Genomic DNA, 23,498 nt, shown 5'->3' with positions numbered 1-23,498 from the left:
CTATTTTTAGAAAGTCATCAGAAGTCATAATGGACTGGTTAACTCTATAATGGACTAATGCACAGTGTGTAGTTATATAAACCAGACAAATATATCCAAAATGTATTCAAATGGTTAATTAAGGACGTAGACCTAGGGTAAGGGAAACAACTCTTGAAATCAGTGATATGTTTGTATCGTGTTCAATTTCATCAATGCCAATCAAGCTTTCATTTAAAACAGAAATGAAATCATTCCAAGTTACTTTGATGCTTACATGAATTTGATGTAAAATGCTGAATACAAACGTTCCAATGATTGTTAAGAGTTGTGTCCCTTACCCTAGGTCTACCTCCTTAATTATTTTAATACCAATACACTTTCACAGTTAAATACTTACCACATTCAGATCAGAGAAATGGTAGAGATTTCTTACACTATTAATGATGTAATACATGATTATAGGATGCACTAGGTAAGCACAATAGGTCAGTCTACTTAGTGGAATGAAACCTCCCCATGACAGCAATGTGTTCACCCATCCTGCAAAATACAGAAATGTATAAAGATGAATATTACTGCATTGTAAATGTATCCAAAACTATACTCTTGTATCATAATTAATGGACTACAGGATTTATTAGGTAAGCAAAGTATGTCAGTCTGCTGGGAGGAACAAAACAACCCAATAACAGCATTGTGCTCACCCATCCTGCAAACTATAGGAATGTGTGTACTTCTATACTCATGCATTGTAAAACATAGGGTGTAGGATTAGTTAAGTAATCACAATAGGTCAGCCTATTGAGTGGACCCTCTACAAGAAAGCAATATGTTCACCCACCTTACAAAAATACTGATATTTGAGAACTGTATACCTAATATTTCTTGTGTTCTACTTATACCTTACTTGGTGTTCTCATTGTTATGATTAGTGGTAAACAAAAACTGGAAAATATAACAATGTAAAAAATATGCATCAAGCATTGTTTAATAGAAATTCTGTGTGCAAGCTAACGAACAGAATGGACTAAAATGATCAACGCCCAAGTTGTATTATTTTTCTTTTTTCATATCTTCAGAATGATAAAGTTCCATTATATTCCCTCAGTAGGTTTAAGAGGAGTTACAATGTTTTAACACATAAGATGGATGATTTCAACTTGCAGATATCAAACAATAATCATGTCATTTTAATGACATCAACATATGATGCCTAATCTCCTAGAAAAACTTCATCAAATCACCAAGAATGATTTAGGAGGAGTTGCACTTTTTATGTGGTCTGATGAACAGATAGGGTAATTGCTAGATTATCCCTAAATTTATTTTTTAAGGTAAGTATTATGATATTGATTTAAGGAGGTAAACCTGGGGTAAAGGACACAACTCTTACATATTGAAATGTTTGTATTCACCTTTTTACATCAATATGATGTAAGCTTCAGAGTAACTTGGAATGATTTCATTCTGTTTCAAAGGAAAGCTTGAAAGGCTTTGGTGAAATTACATGTGATACAAACATATCAATGATTTCAAGAGTTGTGTCCCTTACCCTAGATCTACCTCCTTAAATTACACTAAAGGTCTCAAATTTACACAAAGGTCTCATACCTCCATTTCCAGTAGCACAGGCAAATATGACCCAGCAAACACATGCACCCCACAATGTCCTATGTACTGTATTATACAGTGCTGCTACCTGCGTTGACATTGGGTGGCCATTCACATCATCATAGATTCCATAAAGGATTGTACAAGCCAAAGCTGCCGCTACGAGCCAAACAAACAAGTTAATGTACTGAAACAAAAACAGAATTCTGAAAGTTCATTTATGGCATGTTTTAGGATATAAGATTTGAATAAGTACATGTATTGAAGTGTTTTAACTACTTAGAAATCATCTGTAAAAAGTGTGTTTACACTTCTTCAGGATCAATTGGTGACTGTTGAGGGTATTTAAGTAGCTGTCTTGGTAAGAATCATGCAAAAATCTGAAAAATGTGATACACCCCAAAAAAGGTTACATATTTTTATTTTTGTAATTAAGTTGTTTTATGGGTTTATATTATGAAATGTGTAATTATTCATTCATATCTGCCTGCTCTTAAGAGATAATCAACATTGAAAATCCAATGGATTCTATTATATTTGAGTGTCACTTAGAGTTATATTTCAATGTCACTTACAGAGTTATCTCCCTGAATTTTGAAATCTACAGTGTTTTCTATATAATTTTTATCTCTTAAGAACATAGGTTATATGAAAAACTGAATGTTAATATCAGTTTACTATGGCAATCTAAACAAAAAATAAAAAATAAAAATATGTAGGCTTTTCACTCATGAATCACATTTTGCATGATACTTAGCTGGAACAATATTTAAACCTTCTGATTTAGGTTATACACTGCTGAATATGTTGCATTTCACCATATCTGTTCCTTATTGTAAATTTGAGAGAAAAAAATAAGTATGTTATATATATACCTCTCTCTTAACAGTGTTGTAAGATTCCGCTTTTTTTGCCAGCCAGAGCAAATGAAATATTGATGTTGAAAAATTATCTTATTTAGTTGAACTTTCACAATTAAGAAGTACAAAACTTGATTTCAAAAATGATTTGTTAATTCTGGAAAGCATATACTATTAACTATGGGAAAGTAAGCTTCCCTATGGAGAAATATTGGAATACTACTCGAAAGCTTTTACATTTGTACTAGGGACTAGTTGTTAACTTGATGATAGTGTTCAACCAACAAATGCAATAAGTCTCCCGAGTTTGAAAATTTCTTTTTTTTTGTCAAACTGTTTCCGACTGACAGACTTGAAAGTACACAAATGTATCAGTCCCTGTCATGGCAGTCCTCACTTTCAAATTTAGTATCATGCTAATTCTTGTTGGACAATGTAAGAATGTGGTTGATCATCATATCAAGACAAATAAAATTTTCCCTTCAAAAATAAAATCTATGGAACTACTCTTTTAAAAAACACTGTATCTGTCAGCTGACTTTAAACAACACGTGATGTAATCAATAAATCAACCTATCATTTCAGATTTATGTGGGTAAGTTCTGAGTGGCAACTACAAAGAAGAGGCAGATCCAGAGAGAGGGGGGTCCAGAAAAAGGGGGTTTGGGCTATTAATGGACAATCTTTATTCCCAAAAATACAGAGATTAACAAAATTTTCCAACAAAAATGGGGATTAGAATCCCAATATCCTGCCTATGTCATGACTTACTCTATTTATCCTGCATTTACAGTTGGTTCTATAGAGAACATAACCAGTAAACATCCCTACTAAATATGGCCCTATTCTGCAGTATGGCTTGACATAGTAATTTTCAAAGTATGGAAGGAATTTATCACTGAAAATAAAATGAATAGGATAAGCATAGAATAATACTTCAACCAATGATGATGAACCCCTACACTGTCTAAAGATATTAACTTGACTGTGAAACTGTGACATCATTATTATTCCAGTCTCAGCAAAAAAAAGAACATGTTTTCTGACAGCATTAACTTGCAACATAATATAATTTATACAGTAAATCTTCTTCAAACTCCACAACTTACTGCCATGGTACAAATTTGTGCTGTTGAGAAAATAGTTTTTTTATAGAATATTTTTTGATGTACCTACAAGAAGATAATGCAAGCTAAGTCATGTTAAAAATACCATAACTCAACAGTTTCTGTCAAATTAAGGAAAAGGACCTAGGGTAAGGGATATAATTCTTGAAATCAGTGATATGTTTGTATCATATTTAATTTCACCAAAGCCTATCAAGCTTTCATTTGACACAGAATGAAATCAGTCAAAGTCACTTTGATGCTTACATGAGACGTAATATGGTGAATACAAACGTACCAATGATTTGTAAGAGTTGTGTACCTTACCCTAGGTCTACCTTATTAAGTTGTACAGTAAACAAGAACCTAGGAAGTAGAAACATGGTACAATTCATAAAGCACAAGCGATATACCAAATATCGAAGTATTCACTCCAACAGAGACTAAGATATTTGCTGCAGGCATTTTGGAAACAGAAATAAAAATATTACATTTCAATTACTATAAAAAATAATTACAGAAGTATGATTATTTACATGTACTAATAATACATGTATTGTGAAAGTGCTATTGTTTGTAGGAGACCAATGTTCGTGGTTTTCATGGGTAGAAAAAACCACGAAATTCAGTTCCCAACAAAAAGGAGAAATCCCATTGATGCATATACTGAAACCCTTAAAAACCACGAATTCAAGAATCCATGATCTAGTGTTTCTTCCCTAAACCACGAAAACGGGTATCCACGAATTGAAGTTCTTTCACAGTGTGTCCGTTCTGTAAAGGTATGCATATGAAAGTTTATTATTATCATTTACCTGAGAAGTGAACTGCCAAGGTTATATGAGCTTGATATAACACCAGTGGTTATCCATGAAGCTAGCAGGAAAACAAACATCACAAAACATCCTATGACCTTTGAACTATTATAAAAGATAACTTTAAGCTTCATACATATAATGCAGTCAGTAAACAAATCATCTCTGATATTTCCCTTATTCTCTAAATAAAGCTAAAATTTCTCAATGAAGCATTAATCAATTCACCAGATTTTACCAATTTTTCACCTTCAGAAAGTCAAATATTTTGAAATGTTTTATTTATTTTGTTATGCTTTTCTTTCTTCTTAAACAGAAAAGGTGTAAAGGAAAATTGATGACATAAACAATTTTGATTGAAAAAACAGAGATATATATCACAAAATCTAGCATTTTTGCAACCTTATTTACATGAATGTATTCTAATTGGATTTTGCACTTTGGGTTCCATGTCATGCATAGATAACTGCAAAAAAAGGATTAACAGGCAAAGATAGCACACATTTTACTATGAAATAATAAAACAAAGTCAAAATTGATCAGACTCGGATCCAGAATTTCAGGTTGGGTATTGTAAATAGAATTAAAAGCCAAGCAAACTTTACTCAGGCAAAGCAAGTTTGCAGAGTAGAAATTGTGAAAATAAAAAAATCAAGCAAAAAAATATTTTTATTTTATCCCAGTTTTTTAAATGGAAAGGGTCCAGCGTCTTTTTTTTGTCAACATACTTACTAGTACAGAGGTATGATGAGTAAAGGACTTATAACAAAGAACTGCATATCATTAGCCAGATACCAGGACCAAGCCATGCACTGTAATAAGAACAGAAAATAGTTATGAAGCATCTTTAGCCAGAAAACATTGCCATGGCATGCACTGTAATAAACGTTAGAAATAAGACCATAAAATAGTTCCTAAGCATCAGTATCTTATTTTTTATTTAAAGAGACATCGCTACACCGAAATATTGGGGGTTCAAACTAATGGTGGTCTGAAGTCTGGGACCCATATCTTCAAACGTAGGACCTTTAACAATTAATTAACTTAGGTCCTGAACCTAAAATACATTCAATTGACACTTTATTGAGGACTTTTGAATTTCCTCATGTGTGCCATAAAAAGTCTAGGACCTTCCTTTCTTGAAAGACAATTTTACCCTTGAAAAATAAGCCAAAAAAAAAATGATTTAAATCAATAGCAATTTCCGGTAGATTTTCAAAATCAAATATAATACTGCAAGTGTGGAAATATTCACAAGGTGTTATTTCCACTATTCAATTATCAAACATTTCCTGCTCAGGCACCTCCATGTCTTAAAAAAAATTAACAATAAAATTTTCATGTGGCCACAAATGTAGCAGCCATTTCCATGCCTCCCTCTCTGCATAACCAATAGACTACCTGCTGAGCATTTTGTGCATCAAACTTGGCAAAGTTGTTTATATAGAAGAAGTTGAAATACCAAGCATCTTTACAGTAATTGGCCTCCATTCCATCTTTTTTCCAAAGAGGTCCATTCCCAGTATATGGAAACAATGCCACATAGGTCATCAGTATCAACATGTATGGTGGAGTTAACCTGTGTCAAAGGGAAAACAAAAGTCTCTGAAGACCACAAATTGCTCACTTGGAATAATTAAAAATCTGATGGTGTATTATTTAACCAAGTAAAACAAAAATAAAACTGTTTATAGAGGTCTTTTTTCTAATATCTGTCCAGTGAAGTTCATCTTCTAACTAAAAGTTTCTTTCTATCTGTAATTGTTTCTCTCCATCTGTAATTATTTCTCTCTCTATCTGTAATTATTTCTCTCTATCTGTAACTGTTTCTCTCTATCTGTAATTATTTCTCTCTGTAATTATTTCTCTCTATCTGTAATTATTTCTTTCTGTAATTAATTTCTCTCTCTATCTGTAATTATTTCTCTCTGTAATTATTTCTCTCTCTATCTATAATTATTTCTCTCTATCTGTAATTATTTCTCTCTATCTGTAATTATTTCTCTATCTGTAATTATTTCCAATAAAACATTACCAAAGTAAAAACAATAAAAATCACAATTTTTTATCTTTGAAGAAAAAAAATTTAATATGCAATAATTGTTCACATTTGACTCTTGAAGGCAGTGCTTAATCATGAGTAATTTTAATTGAAAGTGTCTTTTTTTCTTTAAAGAACTAATAAAATGCTTCCATTAAAAAACATTTGTCTTTACATATAAGTAGCACTCCAGCTAAGAATCATGCAAAATGTGATTAATGGTTGGAAAGCCTACATATTTTTATTTTTGATATTTTTGTTTAAAATGTCATAGTAAACAGAAAGTTGCATGTGGTTTTTCATATAAACCTTGTTCATAGGAGATAAAATTTATACAGAATGTACAGTAGAATTCAAAATTAAGGAAGATAACTCTGTAAATGCCATTAAAATACAATAGAAAGTATTGGATTTTCCATGTGGATTATTTCCTAAGAGCAGACAGATTGGAATGAATGATTATACATTTCATCATATAGACCTACATGTATAAAGCAACTTAATAACAAAATTAAAAACAAACCTCCAGAATCTATGGAAGTAAAAGATGAACCAGTTTATTTTTCCTTCTTTCCTCTTCAGCTCCTTCATAATTAAATAGGTTAGCAGCAATCCACTAAAAACAAAAGTACATATCTAATTTATATCATATCATATATTAAAGTATCTTACAGTAAAATGGAAATATGAAATTTTAACTGGAAGATACTGTAGATGTATTAATTTTATAACAATTATGTTAAATATATTTCTGAAGTGTAAATAAAATAATATTTTATTTCTACAATAGAATATTGATCATTACGTTAATTCGAACACATGTTCTCATTGCAATTGAAAACATCCAAGTGAATCTGAATTAACCACATCCGGTTCCGTCATCACCCGGAAACGCACCTGGAAATACAGGTAAGCAATTTAGTTTTAATTTTTGCGTTCAAGAGAACGGACTCATAGTAAATTTATCATAGCTTTGGAAATTATACGTTTCAAAGTGTTATAGTTCAAGTTTCTTTTCTTGTACTAAGATTTACGGGCAGTACGGAGGTTGAATTGGATTGTCACGACTCACCTTCAGAAAGTCAGCCATTTTCCAACATGCCGACAGCTAGGGTTGTGAGTGATAATTCTTCTTGTTCTTGGACAGAAAAGGTCCCAAGTAAGAGGAAGCATTCTTTAAAACCATCAAAAACAGAAACTATTCAGGCTGAGGCAGACAAAAAACTTTTGAAAAATGGAAAATAGTTTCAATGACAAGTTTGATAGACTTTCCGCTATTTTCCCCAGGTAGTAACTGTCAGAATAAGGAGAGCTCAGCTCTGCCTAGATCTGATGGTCGAGAGGTGGATAACTACACAGTAGGGGTGCATAGACCACAGCAACAAATTATAGGGTTAAATCCTAATTTAGATGAAGATTTAGGTTCCCCTAGAATATCTTATAATAGAGACTTTGACACCAGGTCAGAAATGTCTATTATAGTTAATGAAAGGGAACATCAGGAATTAGACATAAGATCTGAATATGACGAAAGTGAACCAAATGGAAGTGTTTCTGGAAATAGTCTGGATTAAAGAGACACTGATGACATACATGTAAATGACAAAACAATTAATGTTTCAAACAGAAGGGTTGAAAGGTTTCTGAAACATATTTCATGTGCTAAAACACAGAATACAGATTTGCAGAAATCTGTGAGTGAGCATGAGTTGACTAATGAACAGTCTGAAAGTAGTCAGACAAGGAGTAATTTTTTGATGGAGATCTTTAAGGAATACATTGCGAAACAAAAGAGTAGGGTAGCGTTAATATTAGACCAAGCACAAGTAGATATTCTTGAAAATTCTTGGCGTAGCAAGAACCCTGATCGCATTACATCCTACAGGGAGGAATACAAGAACTTTTTCCCTATACATGATAAATCAGTAGTTTTTGAAGGTTCCTACTTTAGATGACATTCTTGAACCTATGCTTAAACAAACTCACTGTCAGAAGGCTGTTAAATTTTGGGACAGTCACCATCAGTTGTATAACCAACCACTACGTCAAATTGAAAAGTTGGGATATCAAGCACAGCTTTCATCTCGTATGAACATTATTTCTATTCTTTACATGCAACAGGCATTAGGGTCTTTGTTAAATGTATTGGATAAGGACACTGACAAAAAAAAACTGTAGGTCGAACTGTTAAGGACCTATTTGCAATGTCAACAAAAACTCTTGTCCAAGTGGGTCGTACTGGGGCTTTTTGTCATTTAATTCGCCGTAAGGCAGCAAGCCAGGATAGTGGTTTAGCTTTAATTAAAGATATTAGTAATAAATGTCAATACCTTCCTTTAACAGATGATGGGCTTTTTGGCCAAGCTTTAGAAAAATATCTAGAGAAAAGGAAAGAACGTAAAAATCAACTTAGTGATCTTTTACCAGAGTTCTCTTCAAGAAAGACAAAGTATGATGGTGGTGAAAGGTCATCAACTACAGGTGCTAAGTTTCCTAAATCTACAGATCCCAAACCTAAGGGACCAACAAGTGGGTTTTTAACAGCAGGTTATTTAGGTTCTAATCAGAAGTTTTCCTGTGAGAAAGGGGAATTGAAGTCAGTGGTGTATAAGACTAGTCAGGCTAGCCAGAAGATGGCAGGTCTGGCAAGAGTTCATGGAGTTATTTTTGGATCCCCAAGAAGAATGACAGTTGACTCAGAGGCAAGTACAATATGTCTGTGTCCACAAATACCTGTTGGGGGTTGCTACACAAAATTTGTTCAAAATTGGCAGAAAATTTCCAAAAATCGGTGGATAATTTTTTATTATTCAAGAGGGTTACAAATTGAAATTTCAAGAGAAACCTCTTTGGTTTCTGAAAAAAATCAGCCTTTTTATGCAAGAAATAGATATTCTTTTGGCAAAAGATGTAATAGAAAAAGTAAATTTTTCACAGGCTGTAAACGGTTTTTACAGTACATTATTTCCTGTTCCGAAGAAAACAGGAAAATGAGAATGGTGACAAACCTCAAACCTCTGAACGGGTATTTGAAAAAGATACATTTCAAAATGGACACTATGAGCAAAGTATTGAGCCTAGTAAAGCCAAACGATTGGGCAATATCTCTCGATCTGTTAGACGCATATCTACATGTACCAATTTATTACAATCACAGGCAATATATGTGCTTTCGAGTTCAAAAACAAAGTTATCAGTAGAAAGAAATGTGCTTTGGTCCAACATCTGCTCCACAAAAATTTACAAAAATAGTATCTGTAGTGGCAGCTTACTTAAGAAAACAGAACATCAGACTAGTAGTATATTTAGACGATACAATGATAGTCTGTCAGTCAAAACATCAGTTGATAAATGATCGAGAGAAATGTGTCAATCTTCTGGTTTCATTAGGGTTCATAATAAACAAGGAGAAGTCCAGTATGATTCCAACTCAGAAAATAACTTATCTGGGCCGGGTTTTTCATTTAGACAAAGGAATTGTACATCAAACATTGGAAAGGGTACAAAAAATTCAAGCCTTGATTCAGAAGATATTTTCAGGTCAGACAGGGGCTTTGGATTATCTAAAAATTCTGGGTATGATGGCTTCTTGTGCTGAGTTAGTACCAAATGCTCGTCTACACATGAGTCCCATTCAGTTTTCATTATTGCATTTTTGGAGACCATTTTCCTGAGATATGTCAAAAGTAGTTCCATTTACTCAACATCTCAAGTACTATCTTTTACGGTGGAAAAATTCAGTCAACATCCTGAAAGGCCGATTTTTAGTATTTCCCAAAGTCGATGTTATAGTCACGACAGATGCTTCAATGAAAGGTTTTGGGGGCTATATTGGGACTGAAATTTTTCAAAGGGAATGTAATGTAGATCAGAAAAGTTGGCATATAAATTGTTTAAGAGATGAAATAGATATTTTTAACAATAAAACATTTTCTGAATCAACTACAAGGCAAGGTAGTTTTGATCAGGACCGACAATGCCAGTTGTGTTCAATTCATAACTCATCAAGGAGGGACACGATCACCAAAATTCAACCAACAGAATAGATGTTGAACAAGAAAATTGTTCAGCAGAACATTTCCAAGTTTGGGAAACCTCAGATCGATCGTTTGCCTCAGCACAGAACAAACAGATTGTGAAGTACTGGACTTGGACAGTGGATCCGGAAGCAGTGGCTCTGGATGCACTGTCGATCTCATGGGAGAACATGTTTGTTTACATTTTCCCTCCATTTTGTCTAATTCAGAAGATACTGAAATATATCAGGCCATACCGTTGTCAGGTAATTTTGATAGTTCCTCAGTGGTCAAGGAGAATTTGGTATCCGGAGATATTGGAGTTGTTGATAGCTCCTCCTCTCAAACTTCTATTACAGAAAAATCTGTCGAGTCAACCAGGAACTCAGATTTATCATCCGGATCCACAAATGTTAAATCTGAATGCTTGGCTTCTTTCAACAGAAACTTCAAAGCAGACAGTTTTTCAGAACTTGTTAGAGAGTTGTTCACTGCTTCATGGAGGCAGGAAACTCAGAAGGATTATTCCACCAAGTTTGTCAAATACAATAGCTGGTGTAGTTCAAAACAAATTGATCCATATTCAGCATCTTTAAGTGAAGTAGCTGATTTTTTGGTTTATTTATATGCATCAGGTTTACAATATAGAACCATATCTGGTTATAGAACTATGTTGTCGGCAATATTGCCTCCAATCCAGAATTTTCCAGTGGGAATAAATCAACACATTTCCAGGTTGATTAAGGGAATTTTTCATTCTAGGCCACCTCAAGTAAAATTACTCCCTGAAAGGGATTTAGAAATTGTTTTACAAGCTTTAGAAAGTTCAAAGTTTGAACCTCTGGATAAATTTTCATTAAAATTGGTTACTTTAAAAACAGTATTTCTGTTGGCAATAACTACTTTTAGAAAAGGTAGTGATTTGCAGAGACTCAGAATAGATCAGGAGTCTATGAAGGTACAAGAGAAGGGTGTTACATAAGACATGGTTTATCTAAACAGGATGGACAAAGCCATTTTGGGATGAAAATACATGTTCCTCATTTCGAGGAAAGGCTATTTTTGGATCCTAAGAAATGTTTGAAAATCTATTTAGATATGACTAAAGATTTTCGACATAGGTTGGAAGTGCCAGACAGTTTTAAGTTATTTTTGGCTATTAAAGAACCACATAAACCAGTATCAACAGTTACTATTTCAAGTTGGATTGTTCAGGCAATCAAAACGGCATATGCAGATAAAGATATGAAAGTTAAAGCTCATTCTACAAGAGCGATTGCTCCAACTTGGGCATTGTACAAGGGTTCATCTGTCAAAACTATTGTAGAAGCAGCAGATTGGGCTTAAGAATCAACTTTTGCCAAATTTTACTTGAGGGAGTTAGATTCCCAAAAAGTATTACAGTAATGTTTTTATGTTCATGTATGTGTTTTTCAGAACAGTGAATGACCAGTTGTATGTATATAGTTTCTGTATGTTTGAAGTTTTATTAGTACAAAGTATGTGAAAATTATTTGTACACCACCTATAAGGAAAAATACTTTGGAATCAGTTGGAAACTGTGAGTATTCTACTGTAAAAATAAAATATTATTTTATATACACTTCAGAAATATATTCAACATAATTATCATAAAATGGAAATTTTAGAATTTCAAGAAGAGATTTTATAATAATTGTAGTGTTAAATATATTTCTGAATAACTCACCACCACCTAAATAATAACTTTATGAGTATTATGATTTGAACGCTCATTTAGAACTAAATTGCTTACCTGTATTTCCAGGTGCGTTTCTGGGTGATGACGGAACCAGATGTGGTGAATTGGGATTCACTTGGATGTTTTAAATTGCGATAAGAACATGTGTTCAAACGAATGTAATGATCAATATTCTATTGTAAAAACAAAATATTATTTTATTTAGACTTCAGAAATATATTTAACTCTACCATTATTATAAAATCTCTTCTTGAAATTCAAAAATGTCCATTTTCGTGGATTCTATCAAGTGAAAATATTTGCATGTGTCAATTTTCGAGGTTTAAAAAGATATTTTCGCTTTTAAAAGTGTTAAAACCAAATTTGCCAGTACTACTTTTCATGGTTTTTTTATCCACCGCGAAACTAGCAAAAATTAAAGCACTCCGAAAAATAGAACATTTACAGTATTATACATAAATTTATAATGAATCATTTTGTTCTCTATAGCTACATGGACTGAATGATAACATAATAGTAAAACATATCTAAACCAAACCCTGAATAATACAAAAACTTGTCTAACTAGATAATAATTTAAAGAGGTAGACCTAGGGTAAGGGAAATAACTCTTGGGATCAAAGATATGTTTGTATCATATTCAATTTCCCCAAAGCCTTTAACATTCCAATGATTTGTAAGAGTTGTGTCCCTTACCCTAGATCTACCTCCTTAAACTCCTTCCAAACCAAGTTAAATGAACTTTTAACCATGGTAATTTCCCTAAAAGTTAACTAAATATTTATTTAAAAGATTGAGCAGGGTTGTTTTCTTAAAAATCGAAAAAAAAATTCTGTTGAAATCATGGAGACCACATTCCAATTTTATGAATTCACAAAAAAATCAAAGACAAACCACAAAATATCTATGACGACATTAATACGTAGTGTACCTTGCCTATATAAGCAATCAACGTGATCTGCCCATTTAAATTCTCAATTTTACCCTAACAAGCAGCTCAAGATATTAGAAATCGGATTCATAATTTGCAAAAACCCTGGAAGTATAAGAGTTCCTATGGATGACAGGAATATTTTATACGTAACCTGTGATGTAAACAAATGCAAATAAATTTCATACAACAGACATTATTGCACAAATTCCAAATTTGATTACCTTACAAATCTAAAAAAAGCTATACTTTGATTTCAATTATGAAGAGCACCCAACTTAAACGAAATTTTCTTAGAATACAGCTTTTCACAAATCACATGATAAAGTGGGAAAAAATCTAAGTTAATGCATTGAAGATGAGTGTATATTTCCAATAATAAAAAAATAATGTCACTTTTTGTAGAGATATGCCTTCTTCTATTTATGTTCAGTCCGAGAGTGTACAAAACACTTATTAAGGATGTTTGCAGCTCTGTTTAAGAATAACAAAGATTTCAAAGGGTTGTGAAATCTTTTAAGATCTTCCACTCTAGAACAATATAAGTACAAATTAAACCTTAGTGAGCGCGCTCACATACCCCACTCGTCCCAATTTTGGATACTCAAGTAAATTTTTCCGTAAGAGAAATGCATGTAGAAAAAACCCCGATTAAAAAAAACGGAATAGAAGTGTTTTTTCAGGCCTTAGACCTTTATCTTCTAACTAAATTCTGTTACTCAGAATGGTAGTTTCAAACTCCAGACTGTGATTTCTTTGAGTTTTAGTTAATCCAGAGTAAATATCATCATAGCAGAACAAAACCTGTAACTTATCATGGTGAACTTATATACCAAAAATCATGTCATAACCTGCAAGCAAAAAAGTCCCGAAAACGGTTATTTCTGTGAATTAAGCTAAGTTTAAGGCCCGTAATTCCGGTAAAAATCATCAGAGCAGAACAAAATGTAAAGTTGACCTGTAACTTATCATGGTGAACTTATATACCAAAAATCATGTCAATGTCTGCAAGCGTTTAAAAAAAGTCTGGAAAACTGAAGATGGACTGACAAACGGACTGATGGGCAGGTCAAAAACATTATACCCTTCGCAACTTCGTTGTGAGGGGTATAAAAACTAAAGAGTCACCCTGCTCATATTTTAAGATGATAAGCATTTAAGTGTCAGTCCCTGTAAGAATCAGGCTGTGGGTGAAACATGGTATGAAAACACATTTTGATAGTGTAATTTTACTATTTGCACCATCAGAATCAAGGAAAACAGACAAGATTTTCCATATCATGCTGGACCATTGAGTTACAGTTTCATTGAAATGCACTGAAAATGAATATTTCAAGGGCAGATAACTCTGTCAATAACATTCTATTGAAAAATTTCTATGCAAAGCCAGTGTTGCAGAGGTCAAATAATGGTCTTTTCAACTAGAGAAAACATCCTAGAGTGATACTACATTGTCAGATCGGTGGGGTTTTGACATGCATGTTTCTTATTTTTTCCTATTTTGCCTGATTACAATTAAAATATTTATAGGGAAAAGGATTTACCGCTTCAAAAGTTTTGTATTAGAGGTTTTATCTATTAAAACCATCAAGAAAAAACAAGGATTTCATAAAAAAATTCTTCTCAAATATTATTTGAAGGTATTTATTAAGAAAAGAAAAGACACCAACTAGGCGAAAAACAGTTATGCTATGAAAAAGATAAAACCACATGAGTATGAAAATCTGACAAAAATGGTTGAATATGAGCAACGATCATCCTCCCATGAGGTATGGAAATAAAAAATTTCAATGCTCTTATTACCTAGACACACATCTATTGTTTGCTACTAAGGGTTATTCAATATTTACCTGAGTGTGAAAAATGTGTCAACTGATACTAAAGCATTTAAAATAGCCATGAATGACCACCTCTTAAACATCTCAGCAGCATAGGGCATTGCATTATCTAGAAAGAAAACAAAATATAAAACTAATACTAATAAAAGTCTACAGACAGTGGCCCTAATTCTTAAATAACATGAAAAACCAGATTTTCAATATAGGATTACACAAAAGGTTGATTTGAGTGTGTTCCAATTGATTAAAGGATTGACCAATCAAAAAGCAGTATTACTATAATGTTATCACAACTGTGTTGGCAAAGAAAAGAAAAGTGTATGCCCGTATCCTCTTCCACATCTTTGTCCTTGTATTGGTTACAGTGGATCATAAATTCCTAGTGTATATGTAGGACTCATTAACGTGTCCAGTTCCACAAATGTGTTTGATTTCATAAATGTGTTCGATAATATGTCACAATGCCACAAATGCTGAATTCATTGTTGTGATAATTAAACTACAAGTAAATGACATCAGATGTTCAGACTGGCCAGGGAGTCTATTGTTCATTTTAGTGATGTCACAATATGATGTACTGTACCTAGTTCATGTAATTTGGTGCAAAAGTTTCTAAGAAGTTGCATGGACAGACAATTTCCCTGCATAGTTGGTCTACAAAAATGTCAGCAAAATTTTGACAACCCCTCCTCCCTGAAACTTACCTGCAGTAGCAACAAAGAAAGCAAAGGTATGTCCTAGAATAACCCAGGACATGCTGATAAATCTGATTCCATTTACTGCCGTGAGACTTCCTGCTGTTTGGTGAGTGTTGAGGATCTTTGCACCATTGGTATATATAGAAAATGACAATAAAATTTTTCCTGCAATGCCTGCAAAATATCACAAAATATGAAACGATGGATGTTAAGATTTACATTTAGTACAGCTTATGGAATAGGCTCATTTTTCATTGAAGCATAAAGAATGACAGTGTCATACATACCTATCTTCAATATGGTCAAACTATTTTTCACAGAATCTGATTTTCACCTGCTAGAAAATCAATTTAATTCAAATCACTGGTATTCATTTTTTCAACTTCCACTCTGTCTAATGTCTATTCTATGACAAAGAGATTTATTTTTCACGATTTTTCTAGCTCACAAAAAAGAGACAATAAATAGCATGCAAATTTAAGTTGTTTTTTTTTTTTTTTTTTTTTTTTGACTATACAAACTTTTGAATATATATCTACATACATTCTTCGAAATTGACTGATAGCCATGGCTGGTAAAAATGCTGACAGGCTTGCAGAAATTGACTAACATGCCAATGATTGCTAAATAAGTTCATCAAAATATTTGAGCTCAGGCTTGTTGTCATACATTTATTTGGCAAAGACTGTACATAAACAAACAAGTGCTTATAGGAAAAAATCATGTAACAATGCCAACTGATTCAGAAATAGCAGAAGAGATTTTACTTTAGTTTGTACATAAAACTGTTTACATAAATGTACTTTATATTCCTAGATATCAATTTTTGTGGTTTTTCTGAACTGTTATTTGAAGGGTGTGGATTTCAGTAGAATATCTAAGCTTGTAATGAAAACTTTTCATTCTTCAAGGAATTTTATTTTGTATTTTGATCAACCACAAAAACCACAAAAATTGATACATTGTACAAAAAAAAAAAAAAAAAAAAAATACAACAAAAATTCACATTACCTGGTTTATATTCAGTTGGTGTTTTCTCAGCAATTAATGGCGTTTCTTCATCAGATATAATTTTATGATCAAAGTTTTCATGTTGGTCCCCATTTAATAATCCTGACATGGATTTTATCTGTGATTTTGGCCACTGTATAAACAGTACATCATAAACAGTAGCCAGTAACATGATGGCCATGAATAAGCAAACCACCACTCTGAAATAACGAAGTATATTCTTTAAGTACATAGTAGCCACCATAAAAACAGTACATCAAAAGCTGTGTATAAAAGGAACTATTTTCAGCAGTTTTATATCTGCTATTTCTAGATCTAACATCTCCACATCAGATTTATGCAGATCATACTGCAAAACATTCATACTGCATGTAAGTTTGGTTCTAATGCTCAAGTAGTTCAAGAGAGGAAGAGTTTTGAAAAATCGTTTACCACAACAAACAACGAAGACAATGACGACAAAGGACAGGATCAGAAGGTCTAAACAAATTGAATGCTGCATTTTCTGGTTAACAGCTGACTGAGGCACTAAGAACCCAAAGAAATTTGTAGGTAGACTCCTGATTTAACTTGAATTTGTGGAATCAGTGCTTTCTTTTAACTCAAACAGCATCAAATTCTTTAGCTGCGAAATCGTAGCTCTTGATCTAACATTAAGAAAATACAAAAAAAAATAGTTAGAGCTACGTTTCGCAGCTACAAATTCTTGATACCAGAAAATCTGAACAATCTATGAAATCATTAATGACGCAACCAGTAAAAATGATCTGCTGTGGTACCATTAAGTAAAACTTAAGCAACAATGATCTGCCATGATACCATTAAGTAAAACTTAATTAAAAATGATCTGCCATGGTACCATTAAGTAAAACTTACAACACAGCGATTGCCCTAGTATCAAACTTTCGTTCTGGCTCCTGGCATACTGCTGTGGATGCTTTAATTGTATTATTTGGTATTCTAGTCAGCACTGAAAGAACATAATTTTCAAATATTAGTTTTCATAAGTACATGTAGCAACTACAAGTAAATTAAAATCAATATAAACAATGATTTCGACTTAAATTTGACAGTTGGGGGCTGGGGGTCATATAGTTTGATTTTTGGCTACTTTTTCAGTGAAAGTAGTTCAATTAGTTTGTTGGTAGCTTTGTTTTCAGGTTCATTAGTGATTTATTAAATGTATAGTGAAGTAATTAAAGACAATTGTTTTCAATGTCTCACACTTCTACAAAGCATCCAGGAACATAACCCTAAAGGTCATTGTACATGTACATTTCTTATACACCTTATTAATCAAACTTGCTTTCACACTCAATGGAGTACAGTCAATTAAGATGTACAATAATTGTGTACAAGTACCAATGTTGAAATGTTTGAACCTTTTCTCCTCAAAGATTATTAAAATTAGAAGTAGTACATAAAACATGTTTTCAGATCAGATTAAAAAAAAGTTATCTCTATTTCAAATTGAAAGTCACATATTTACTTCTGTAACAGTGACATCAGCTTTTAGTGAAGATTTACTCATTGAATTAAATTATTATATAACAATACTCAGCATTCTAGGATTCCTATTTCCCGTTACAAGGTGCAAGTGAAATTTGGGTCAGGGAAAGTTAGGTAATTAGTTACACTTTCCTGTGGCAAGTTGAAAACTTCATATGCTGTAAGGATTTCTTTTGTTAGAAAAGCAGTCATTGACTGTGGGAAAGTTGACTTTATATGTATTTTTCCAGAGGAAACCTCAATTTCTGAAAAATCCTAGAACACTGAATACTAAAATTAAATTAGAAAAAATGAGGAAGTACTTTCATCTGTATATCAAAGATAACCTCAATTTACAGGTAAGCAATGTATACTGTGCAAAACATGACTGCAAACAGAGAAACTAAATAACTGCAAACAAAACTCATTAAAGGATACCTCTTTTACATACCCCTGAAACCATATGGTTCAACCATACATGTATACAAAGTCATAAAACAGGATGTTGATATCACTTCACTTCAGACTGAAATGAAATCCCACTCTATGGATTAACAATATAAATTATCTTATAACAAAATTTCAAGTGTCTGTGATAAGTAGTATAGAAAGACAATTACAAAAGTTGGTGAACAGATAGACAGACACCATAATCATTCCTTAATACAATAAAGAACATACATGTATTGATAAGAACAACTACATCTGACTCTGAGCAGCCATTAGGCAGACATAATCCTACACCAAGTGGTACTGGTCCTCCAGTAGGATTAAACTGAAAAAAAAATGATGTAAGACAGAATATGTTCAGTGTACATGTACATGTATACTGATTCAATATATACACCAGTAAAGTTAGAGGTTAAGAGCAAAATTATAGCCTAATATGGCACATGCTCTTCCTGCTCATAGTTGACTATTGGACAGTGCCCTGCAGAGTACTAAAAATATATAATATTTCTTTACATTTACTGATATGAAACAAGAAGCACTCTACGCTTATAATTGAAGAATCCATTCAAAAAACGTGTATTACATTTGTCCCTGTAACAAAATCACTGAACTGACAAGCTCTAGGCAATAGTCAAAAAGGAAATTCCATACCATAAGTTTGGATACACTTCTTGCTAGAGGAAAATTACATTACACACTAAGTATAATACTTTTTTTTATAGTTTTATACTCACCATACTAGGTGCACCCTTCTAAGGTAAAGTTGTAGGCAATTGGCAGTAACCTCCCCTGAATGAAGGTTTATCTGCAGTCAGGCTACTGTACTCACTATACTTGGTGCACCCTTCATAGGTAAAGGTATAGAAAATTGGCAGTATTCTACCCAGAATGAGTAATACATACCACCAATCAGGATATTATTGATGTACTCTAGTACTCACCATACTAGGTGCACCCAACATAGATTTGGCATTCTGATATGACATCCTTAAAAGGCTTTGAGATCACAACTGCAGTCGATTTTCGATTGCTATAAGAGTAGCACACGACTTATTGGGTGTGGCTTGTGTGTGTCAATTACCGCCTACCTTAAATCATGTAAACAAACACACCTAACATTACGATGTGTATCAGCTATTTTCATTCATTTCAGTTGATTTATTTCTTAAATGACTTTTTCTTTTTTCCATTTATTTCGACCACTTCACTTATTTTTACTACTTATATGACAGGCATTAGGGCCCAGTTGTTCAAAACTTGTGTTAAATAATGTGAGCCCATGGTAAAACGATGATAAAATAAAGTTTGTGTGATTTATTTTAAAGTATTCTCCCCTGATTGAGGGTATACTTACCACCATTCAGGATACTATTGATATTCTTTTGTACTCACCATACTAGGTGCACCCTTCATAGGTAAAGGTATACATAATTGGCAGTAGTCTCCCTTAAATGAGGGTATACCACCAGTCAAGCTGTTGTACTCCCAATAAATGTACTATGTGCATCCTTCATAGATAAAGATATACATAATTGGCAGTATTCTCCCCTGAATGAGGGTTTACCACCATTCAAGCTATTGTACTCACCATACTAGGTGCACCATTCACAGGTAAAGGTATAGATAATTGGCAGTATTCTCCTCTGAATGGTTGTATATCACCAGTCATGCCAGTCAGATTACTGTTTACTGTAATACATTCATCATAACTTCCTAGCCATTGGATATTTCCATCCATAAAACCAGGTGGAGGCTTGAATGAGGCATCAAGCACTGAAAAAAAATATTGATACAATGTACTACTATTCAATATTCTCAAGATATTTTAAGATTATTAAAAGTGAACTGAGAACTACAAATATAGAAAAAGACATGTCCTAGCATTCTGCAGAGAAACATGCAATTATATAAAAAAAATCAATAAGACTGCCTTAGAAACTTTGTGACTTAGGGCCATGAAGGAGACATGTATGAAGCCCCAGGCACATACAGATTGTAGTCTCATAAAGCAAGGCCCTACAGCAAAAACTGAGCATTTACGGGCAATGAAGTGATATCAAAAATGAAAAAATAATAAAAAAAAAAAACATATATAGTACTGTAACCCCTATGAAATACTGAAATTGAAAGTCCAACTATCCTTAACTTTTGGAAAATAACTTTTTTGAAAATAAAAAAAAAAAAAAAAAAAAAATCATTGGCCCTATACACGTATGCATTACATGTATGTGTATTGAACATCCCGTAAAATTTCAAAGTATAGCTGTGTTGAAGAAAAAAATTTCATAACTGCAGAAAAAAAAACTGTGAGAGAAGTTGGCCAAACAAACCATGTACCTCAGATCTGGAGGCTTCAAAAACATATAGCAGTCTCACAGCCAGATGGATGGATAGGACTGGTCAAAAACAAAATTTAAGAAACAGTATTCACTCGTCAAAAAGGAACTTAAACAATTCTGCCTGAATTTTGTTAACATTCATGCAGACAAATATAAGATCGGTGACAGTGATTCATATTTTCATATTTCCATTTTTCCTCTTCATTATTCATTAGCTGATTAATTTCTCCTCTCAAGTTAAGAAAAAAAAACTACCAGTAATTAAACTTACACTTCAGATATTTCTTGGATTCATACTTATTGTCAAGTGCATATCATATTGTATTCATTTTCTTTTACTACATGTATAACTTGTTTATTGTTCATTTGAACTCTCCAATCAGAGGCAAATACATGTACAAAATAAAAAAAAAATAGATGATGCCAAATTTTTAATGACATGATTAAATTTTTATCATAACAGTTCTCTGAATTACCTGAGAAACAGGAACAGAATATACATTGTACCTTACAATGAATTCCCTGTTATGCCTCATTGAATTTTACGACTATTACAATATACAAACGGTTGGTGTTGGCTAGGTGCAATCTGGGTGTTAAACACTCAATATGTCAGTGTATCACCAAGTTTCACTCAGATCTGGCTTGCGTGTTTGAGAACCATTTCACTCTGAGTGTTGCACGTGTACAAGTAAATAACTACTTTACTAGTAAAGAAATTAAAACAATTTAGGACTTGAAAACTCATGCATACATGTACATGTATTTGACATCTTATGATTTAAGTAATTTGTACAATTACTGCTGACTTTTTCAAATCAAACTACATTAACATGCCCATAAGTATGTTCCAAATAATAGTTACAGACTAATTTTAACCTTAGTTAAATCACAGTTTATGAAATGAATATTTTATCAAAGTAGAATAAATCATAGTTTGTACAATGAAACATACATGTACAATGTACAAGGAGCACATGTACCATATGTAGTACTACCCCGGTAACTAATAAGGCAAAATAAGATTTATATATGTACATTGCTTCTCAAGGACAACTTTTAAAAATAGTGAAACAGGACCCTTTACATGTATATGCACAGCAGGCCTCGTGCAGGGTTTTTAAACTATATTACAAACCTTGAACATGTACATGTAAATTAAAGTGACACGAACAACAAGGTATAATAATGCATAGCACATGTACTGTACATTTAAATGTTCCAAATATTAACCAAAATCAATTCTATTTTATGACCTTTTTTCTTTAAATAAATTATAAATAGCGAAGTCTAATAAACTTTTTGAATGACATTTCAATTTTTACCCTAACTTGATATAAATGTACATTGTACATGAACAGGACAATTTGTATTGTAAAAAAAAATGGAGGGTAAGCATATTCACAGGGAATTTGGACTAATGGAAACACTAGCCATGCTACCAGACATACATTTATGTACATGTACAGTGTGCTTATATTATATTACATGTATTGATAAACAGAAAATTAGACATGAGAATAAGTACATCGTGTACATACATGTACATAAATTTATAAAATGTACCCTTCACTCTTATTGAACAGGCCTGTAGATTATGTATATGCATAATCAGGCCTGTAGGCACCCATCATTTTTAAATATTTTTAGTAGAAGTAGCTTCTTATCAAAGGTACAGACTATGAAGAGGGTGCATTGTGTCCAAATCTTACATTTAGGGACTAACAAAAAAAATTCACTGCCATGATACATTTACATAAAATTTACATGTGAAAATGTACATGCATTGTGGAGAGACTGTGTTCAACTACTGGCTTTACATGTACATAAATGTTGGATATCAATAAAACATATTTTGTTTTTATTGGTGATTATAGCATAGAGTGACTTCTTTTAAAAGGTAGATTAATAATGTCTTTCTACAATGTATATACATTTACATGTACATATATTTAATTATCAGGAATTCAAATTTACTTTCAAAACAAATCAATGAGTAATCAAGGGAACCAAGGTTATAGCGGTAATCAAAAGAATGTAATCCAGGGACAAAGACCAGACATACACAACAAAGAACATAAAGTAACTAAAATCATACATACAAAGTAACAAAAGTAAATGAGCAACTCGGACTCCACTAAAAACTGGGAGCATGGACCAGGTGCACCAGTAGGGTAAGCGTCCTCTGCTTTTCTAGAAACACCCGCCGAGTTCACTTGAGGGAAGCCAGAAATCATAAATAAAATGACAATGAAAAGGTTTGAATCTACAGAACCTACATGCAAGTAAATGCAAATTTTACAAACATCCAAAATAAGAAATTGAGTCATTCTATTCAAAAGTAGTGATATAGATTATATACAAGTAAGTTTCAAAGCATTAAAACTAGACATACATGTACTGTGAGTAAGGTCACAATGATGATGCCTCCTAAGATAACATCACAATTTGGATAATTTGAACTACAGTATATATACATGTATATGTATATTGCACATGTTGAGTTCCACAAATTAGTGATTTCCAGCAAACATGTCTTGTAATTCAAGAATTTGTCCTTTCTGCGCAGTAGGTTACTTTCAACTGTAG

General features: G+C 32.7%; 1 protein-coding gene and 1 pseudogene across 2 annotated transcripts in view; one reads left to right on the top strand and one right to left on the bottom strand.

Moving 5' to 3' along the window:
• LOC148612153 (nose resistant to fluoxetine protein 6-like) overlaps positions 1-23,498 on the bottom strand; it is a 36,664-nt gene that overhangs the window by 7,652 nt on the left and 5,514 nt on the right. For both annotated transcript variants that reach the window (XM_088593321.1, XM_088593320.1), the window contains 13 exons: positions 20,159-20,343; positions 18,799-18,892; positions 17,506-17,599; positions 16,630-16,829; positions 15,625-15,792; positions 14,933-15,029; positions 6,939-7,031; positions 5,776-5,953; positions 5,107-5,186; positions 4,375-4,479; positions 3,225-3,351; positions 1,594-1,780; positions 380-522 (listed from right to left, as the gene is read on the bottom strand). In XM_088593321.1, the coding sequence (XP_088449447.1) occupies positions 380-522; positions 1,594-1,780; positions 3,225-3,351; positions 4,375-4,479; positions 5,107-5,186; positions 5,776-5,953; positions 6,939-7,031; positions 14,933-15,029; positions 15,625-15,792; positions 16,630-16,829; positions 17,506-17,599; positions 18,799-18,892; positions 20,159-20,343 (1,751 nt within the window). The remainder of the gene's footprint in view (positions 1-379; positions 523-1,593; positions 1,781-3,224; positions 3,352-4,374; positions 4,480-5,106; positions 5,187-5,775; positions 5,954-6,938; positions 7,032-14,932; positions 15,030-15,624; positions 15,793-16,629; positions 16,830-17,505; positions 17,600-18,798; positions 18,893-20,158; positions 20,344-23,498) is intronic.
• On the top strand, positions 7,514-11,413 carry LOC148612154 (uncharacterized; annotated as a pseudogene).

The sequence above is a fragment of the Perna viridis genome, chromosome 7 (assembly GCF_037379345.1).
Source record: "Perna viridis isolate PV_CMFRI_1.1 ecotype Kerala chromosome 7, ASM3737934v1, whole genome shotgun sequence".
Taxonomy (NCBI): domain Eukaryota; kingdom Metazoa; phylum Mollusca; class Bivalvia; order Mytilida; family Mytilidae; genus Perna; species Perna viridis.
The sequence above is the reverse complement of the archived record's forward strand: the minus strand, read 5'-3'. Positions and strand labels throughout refer to the sequence as shown.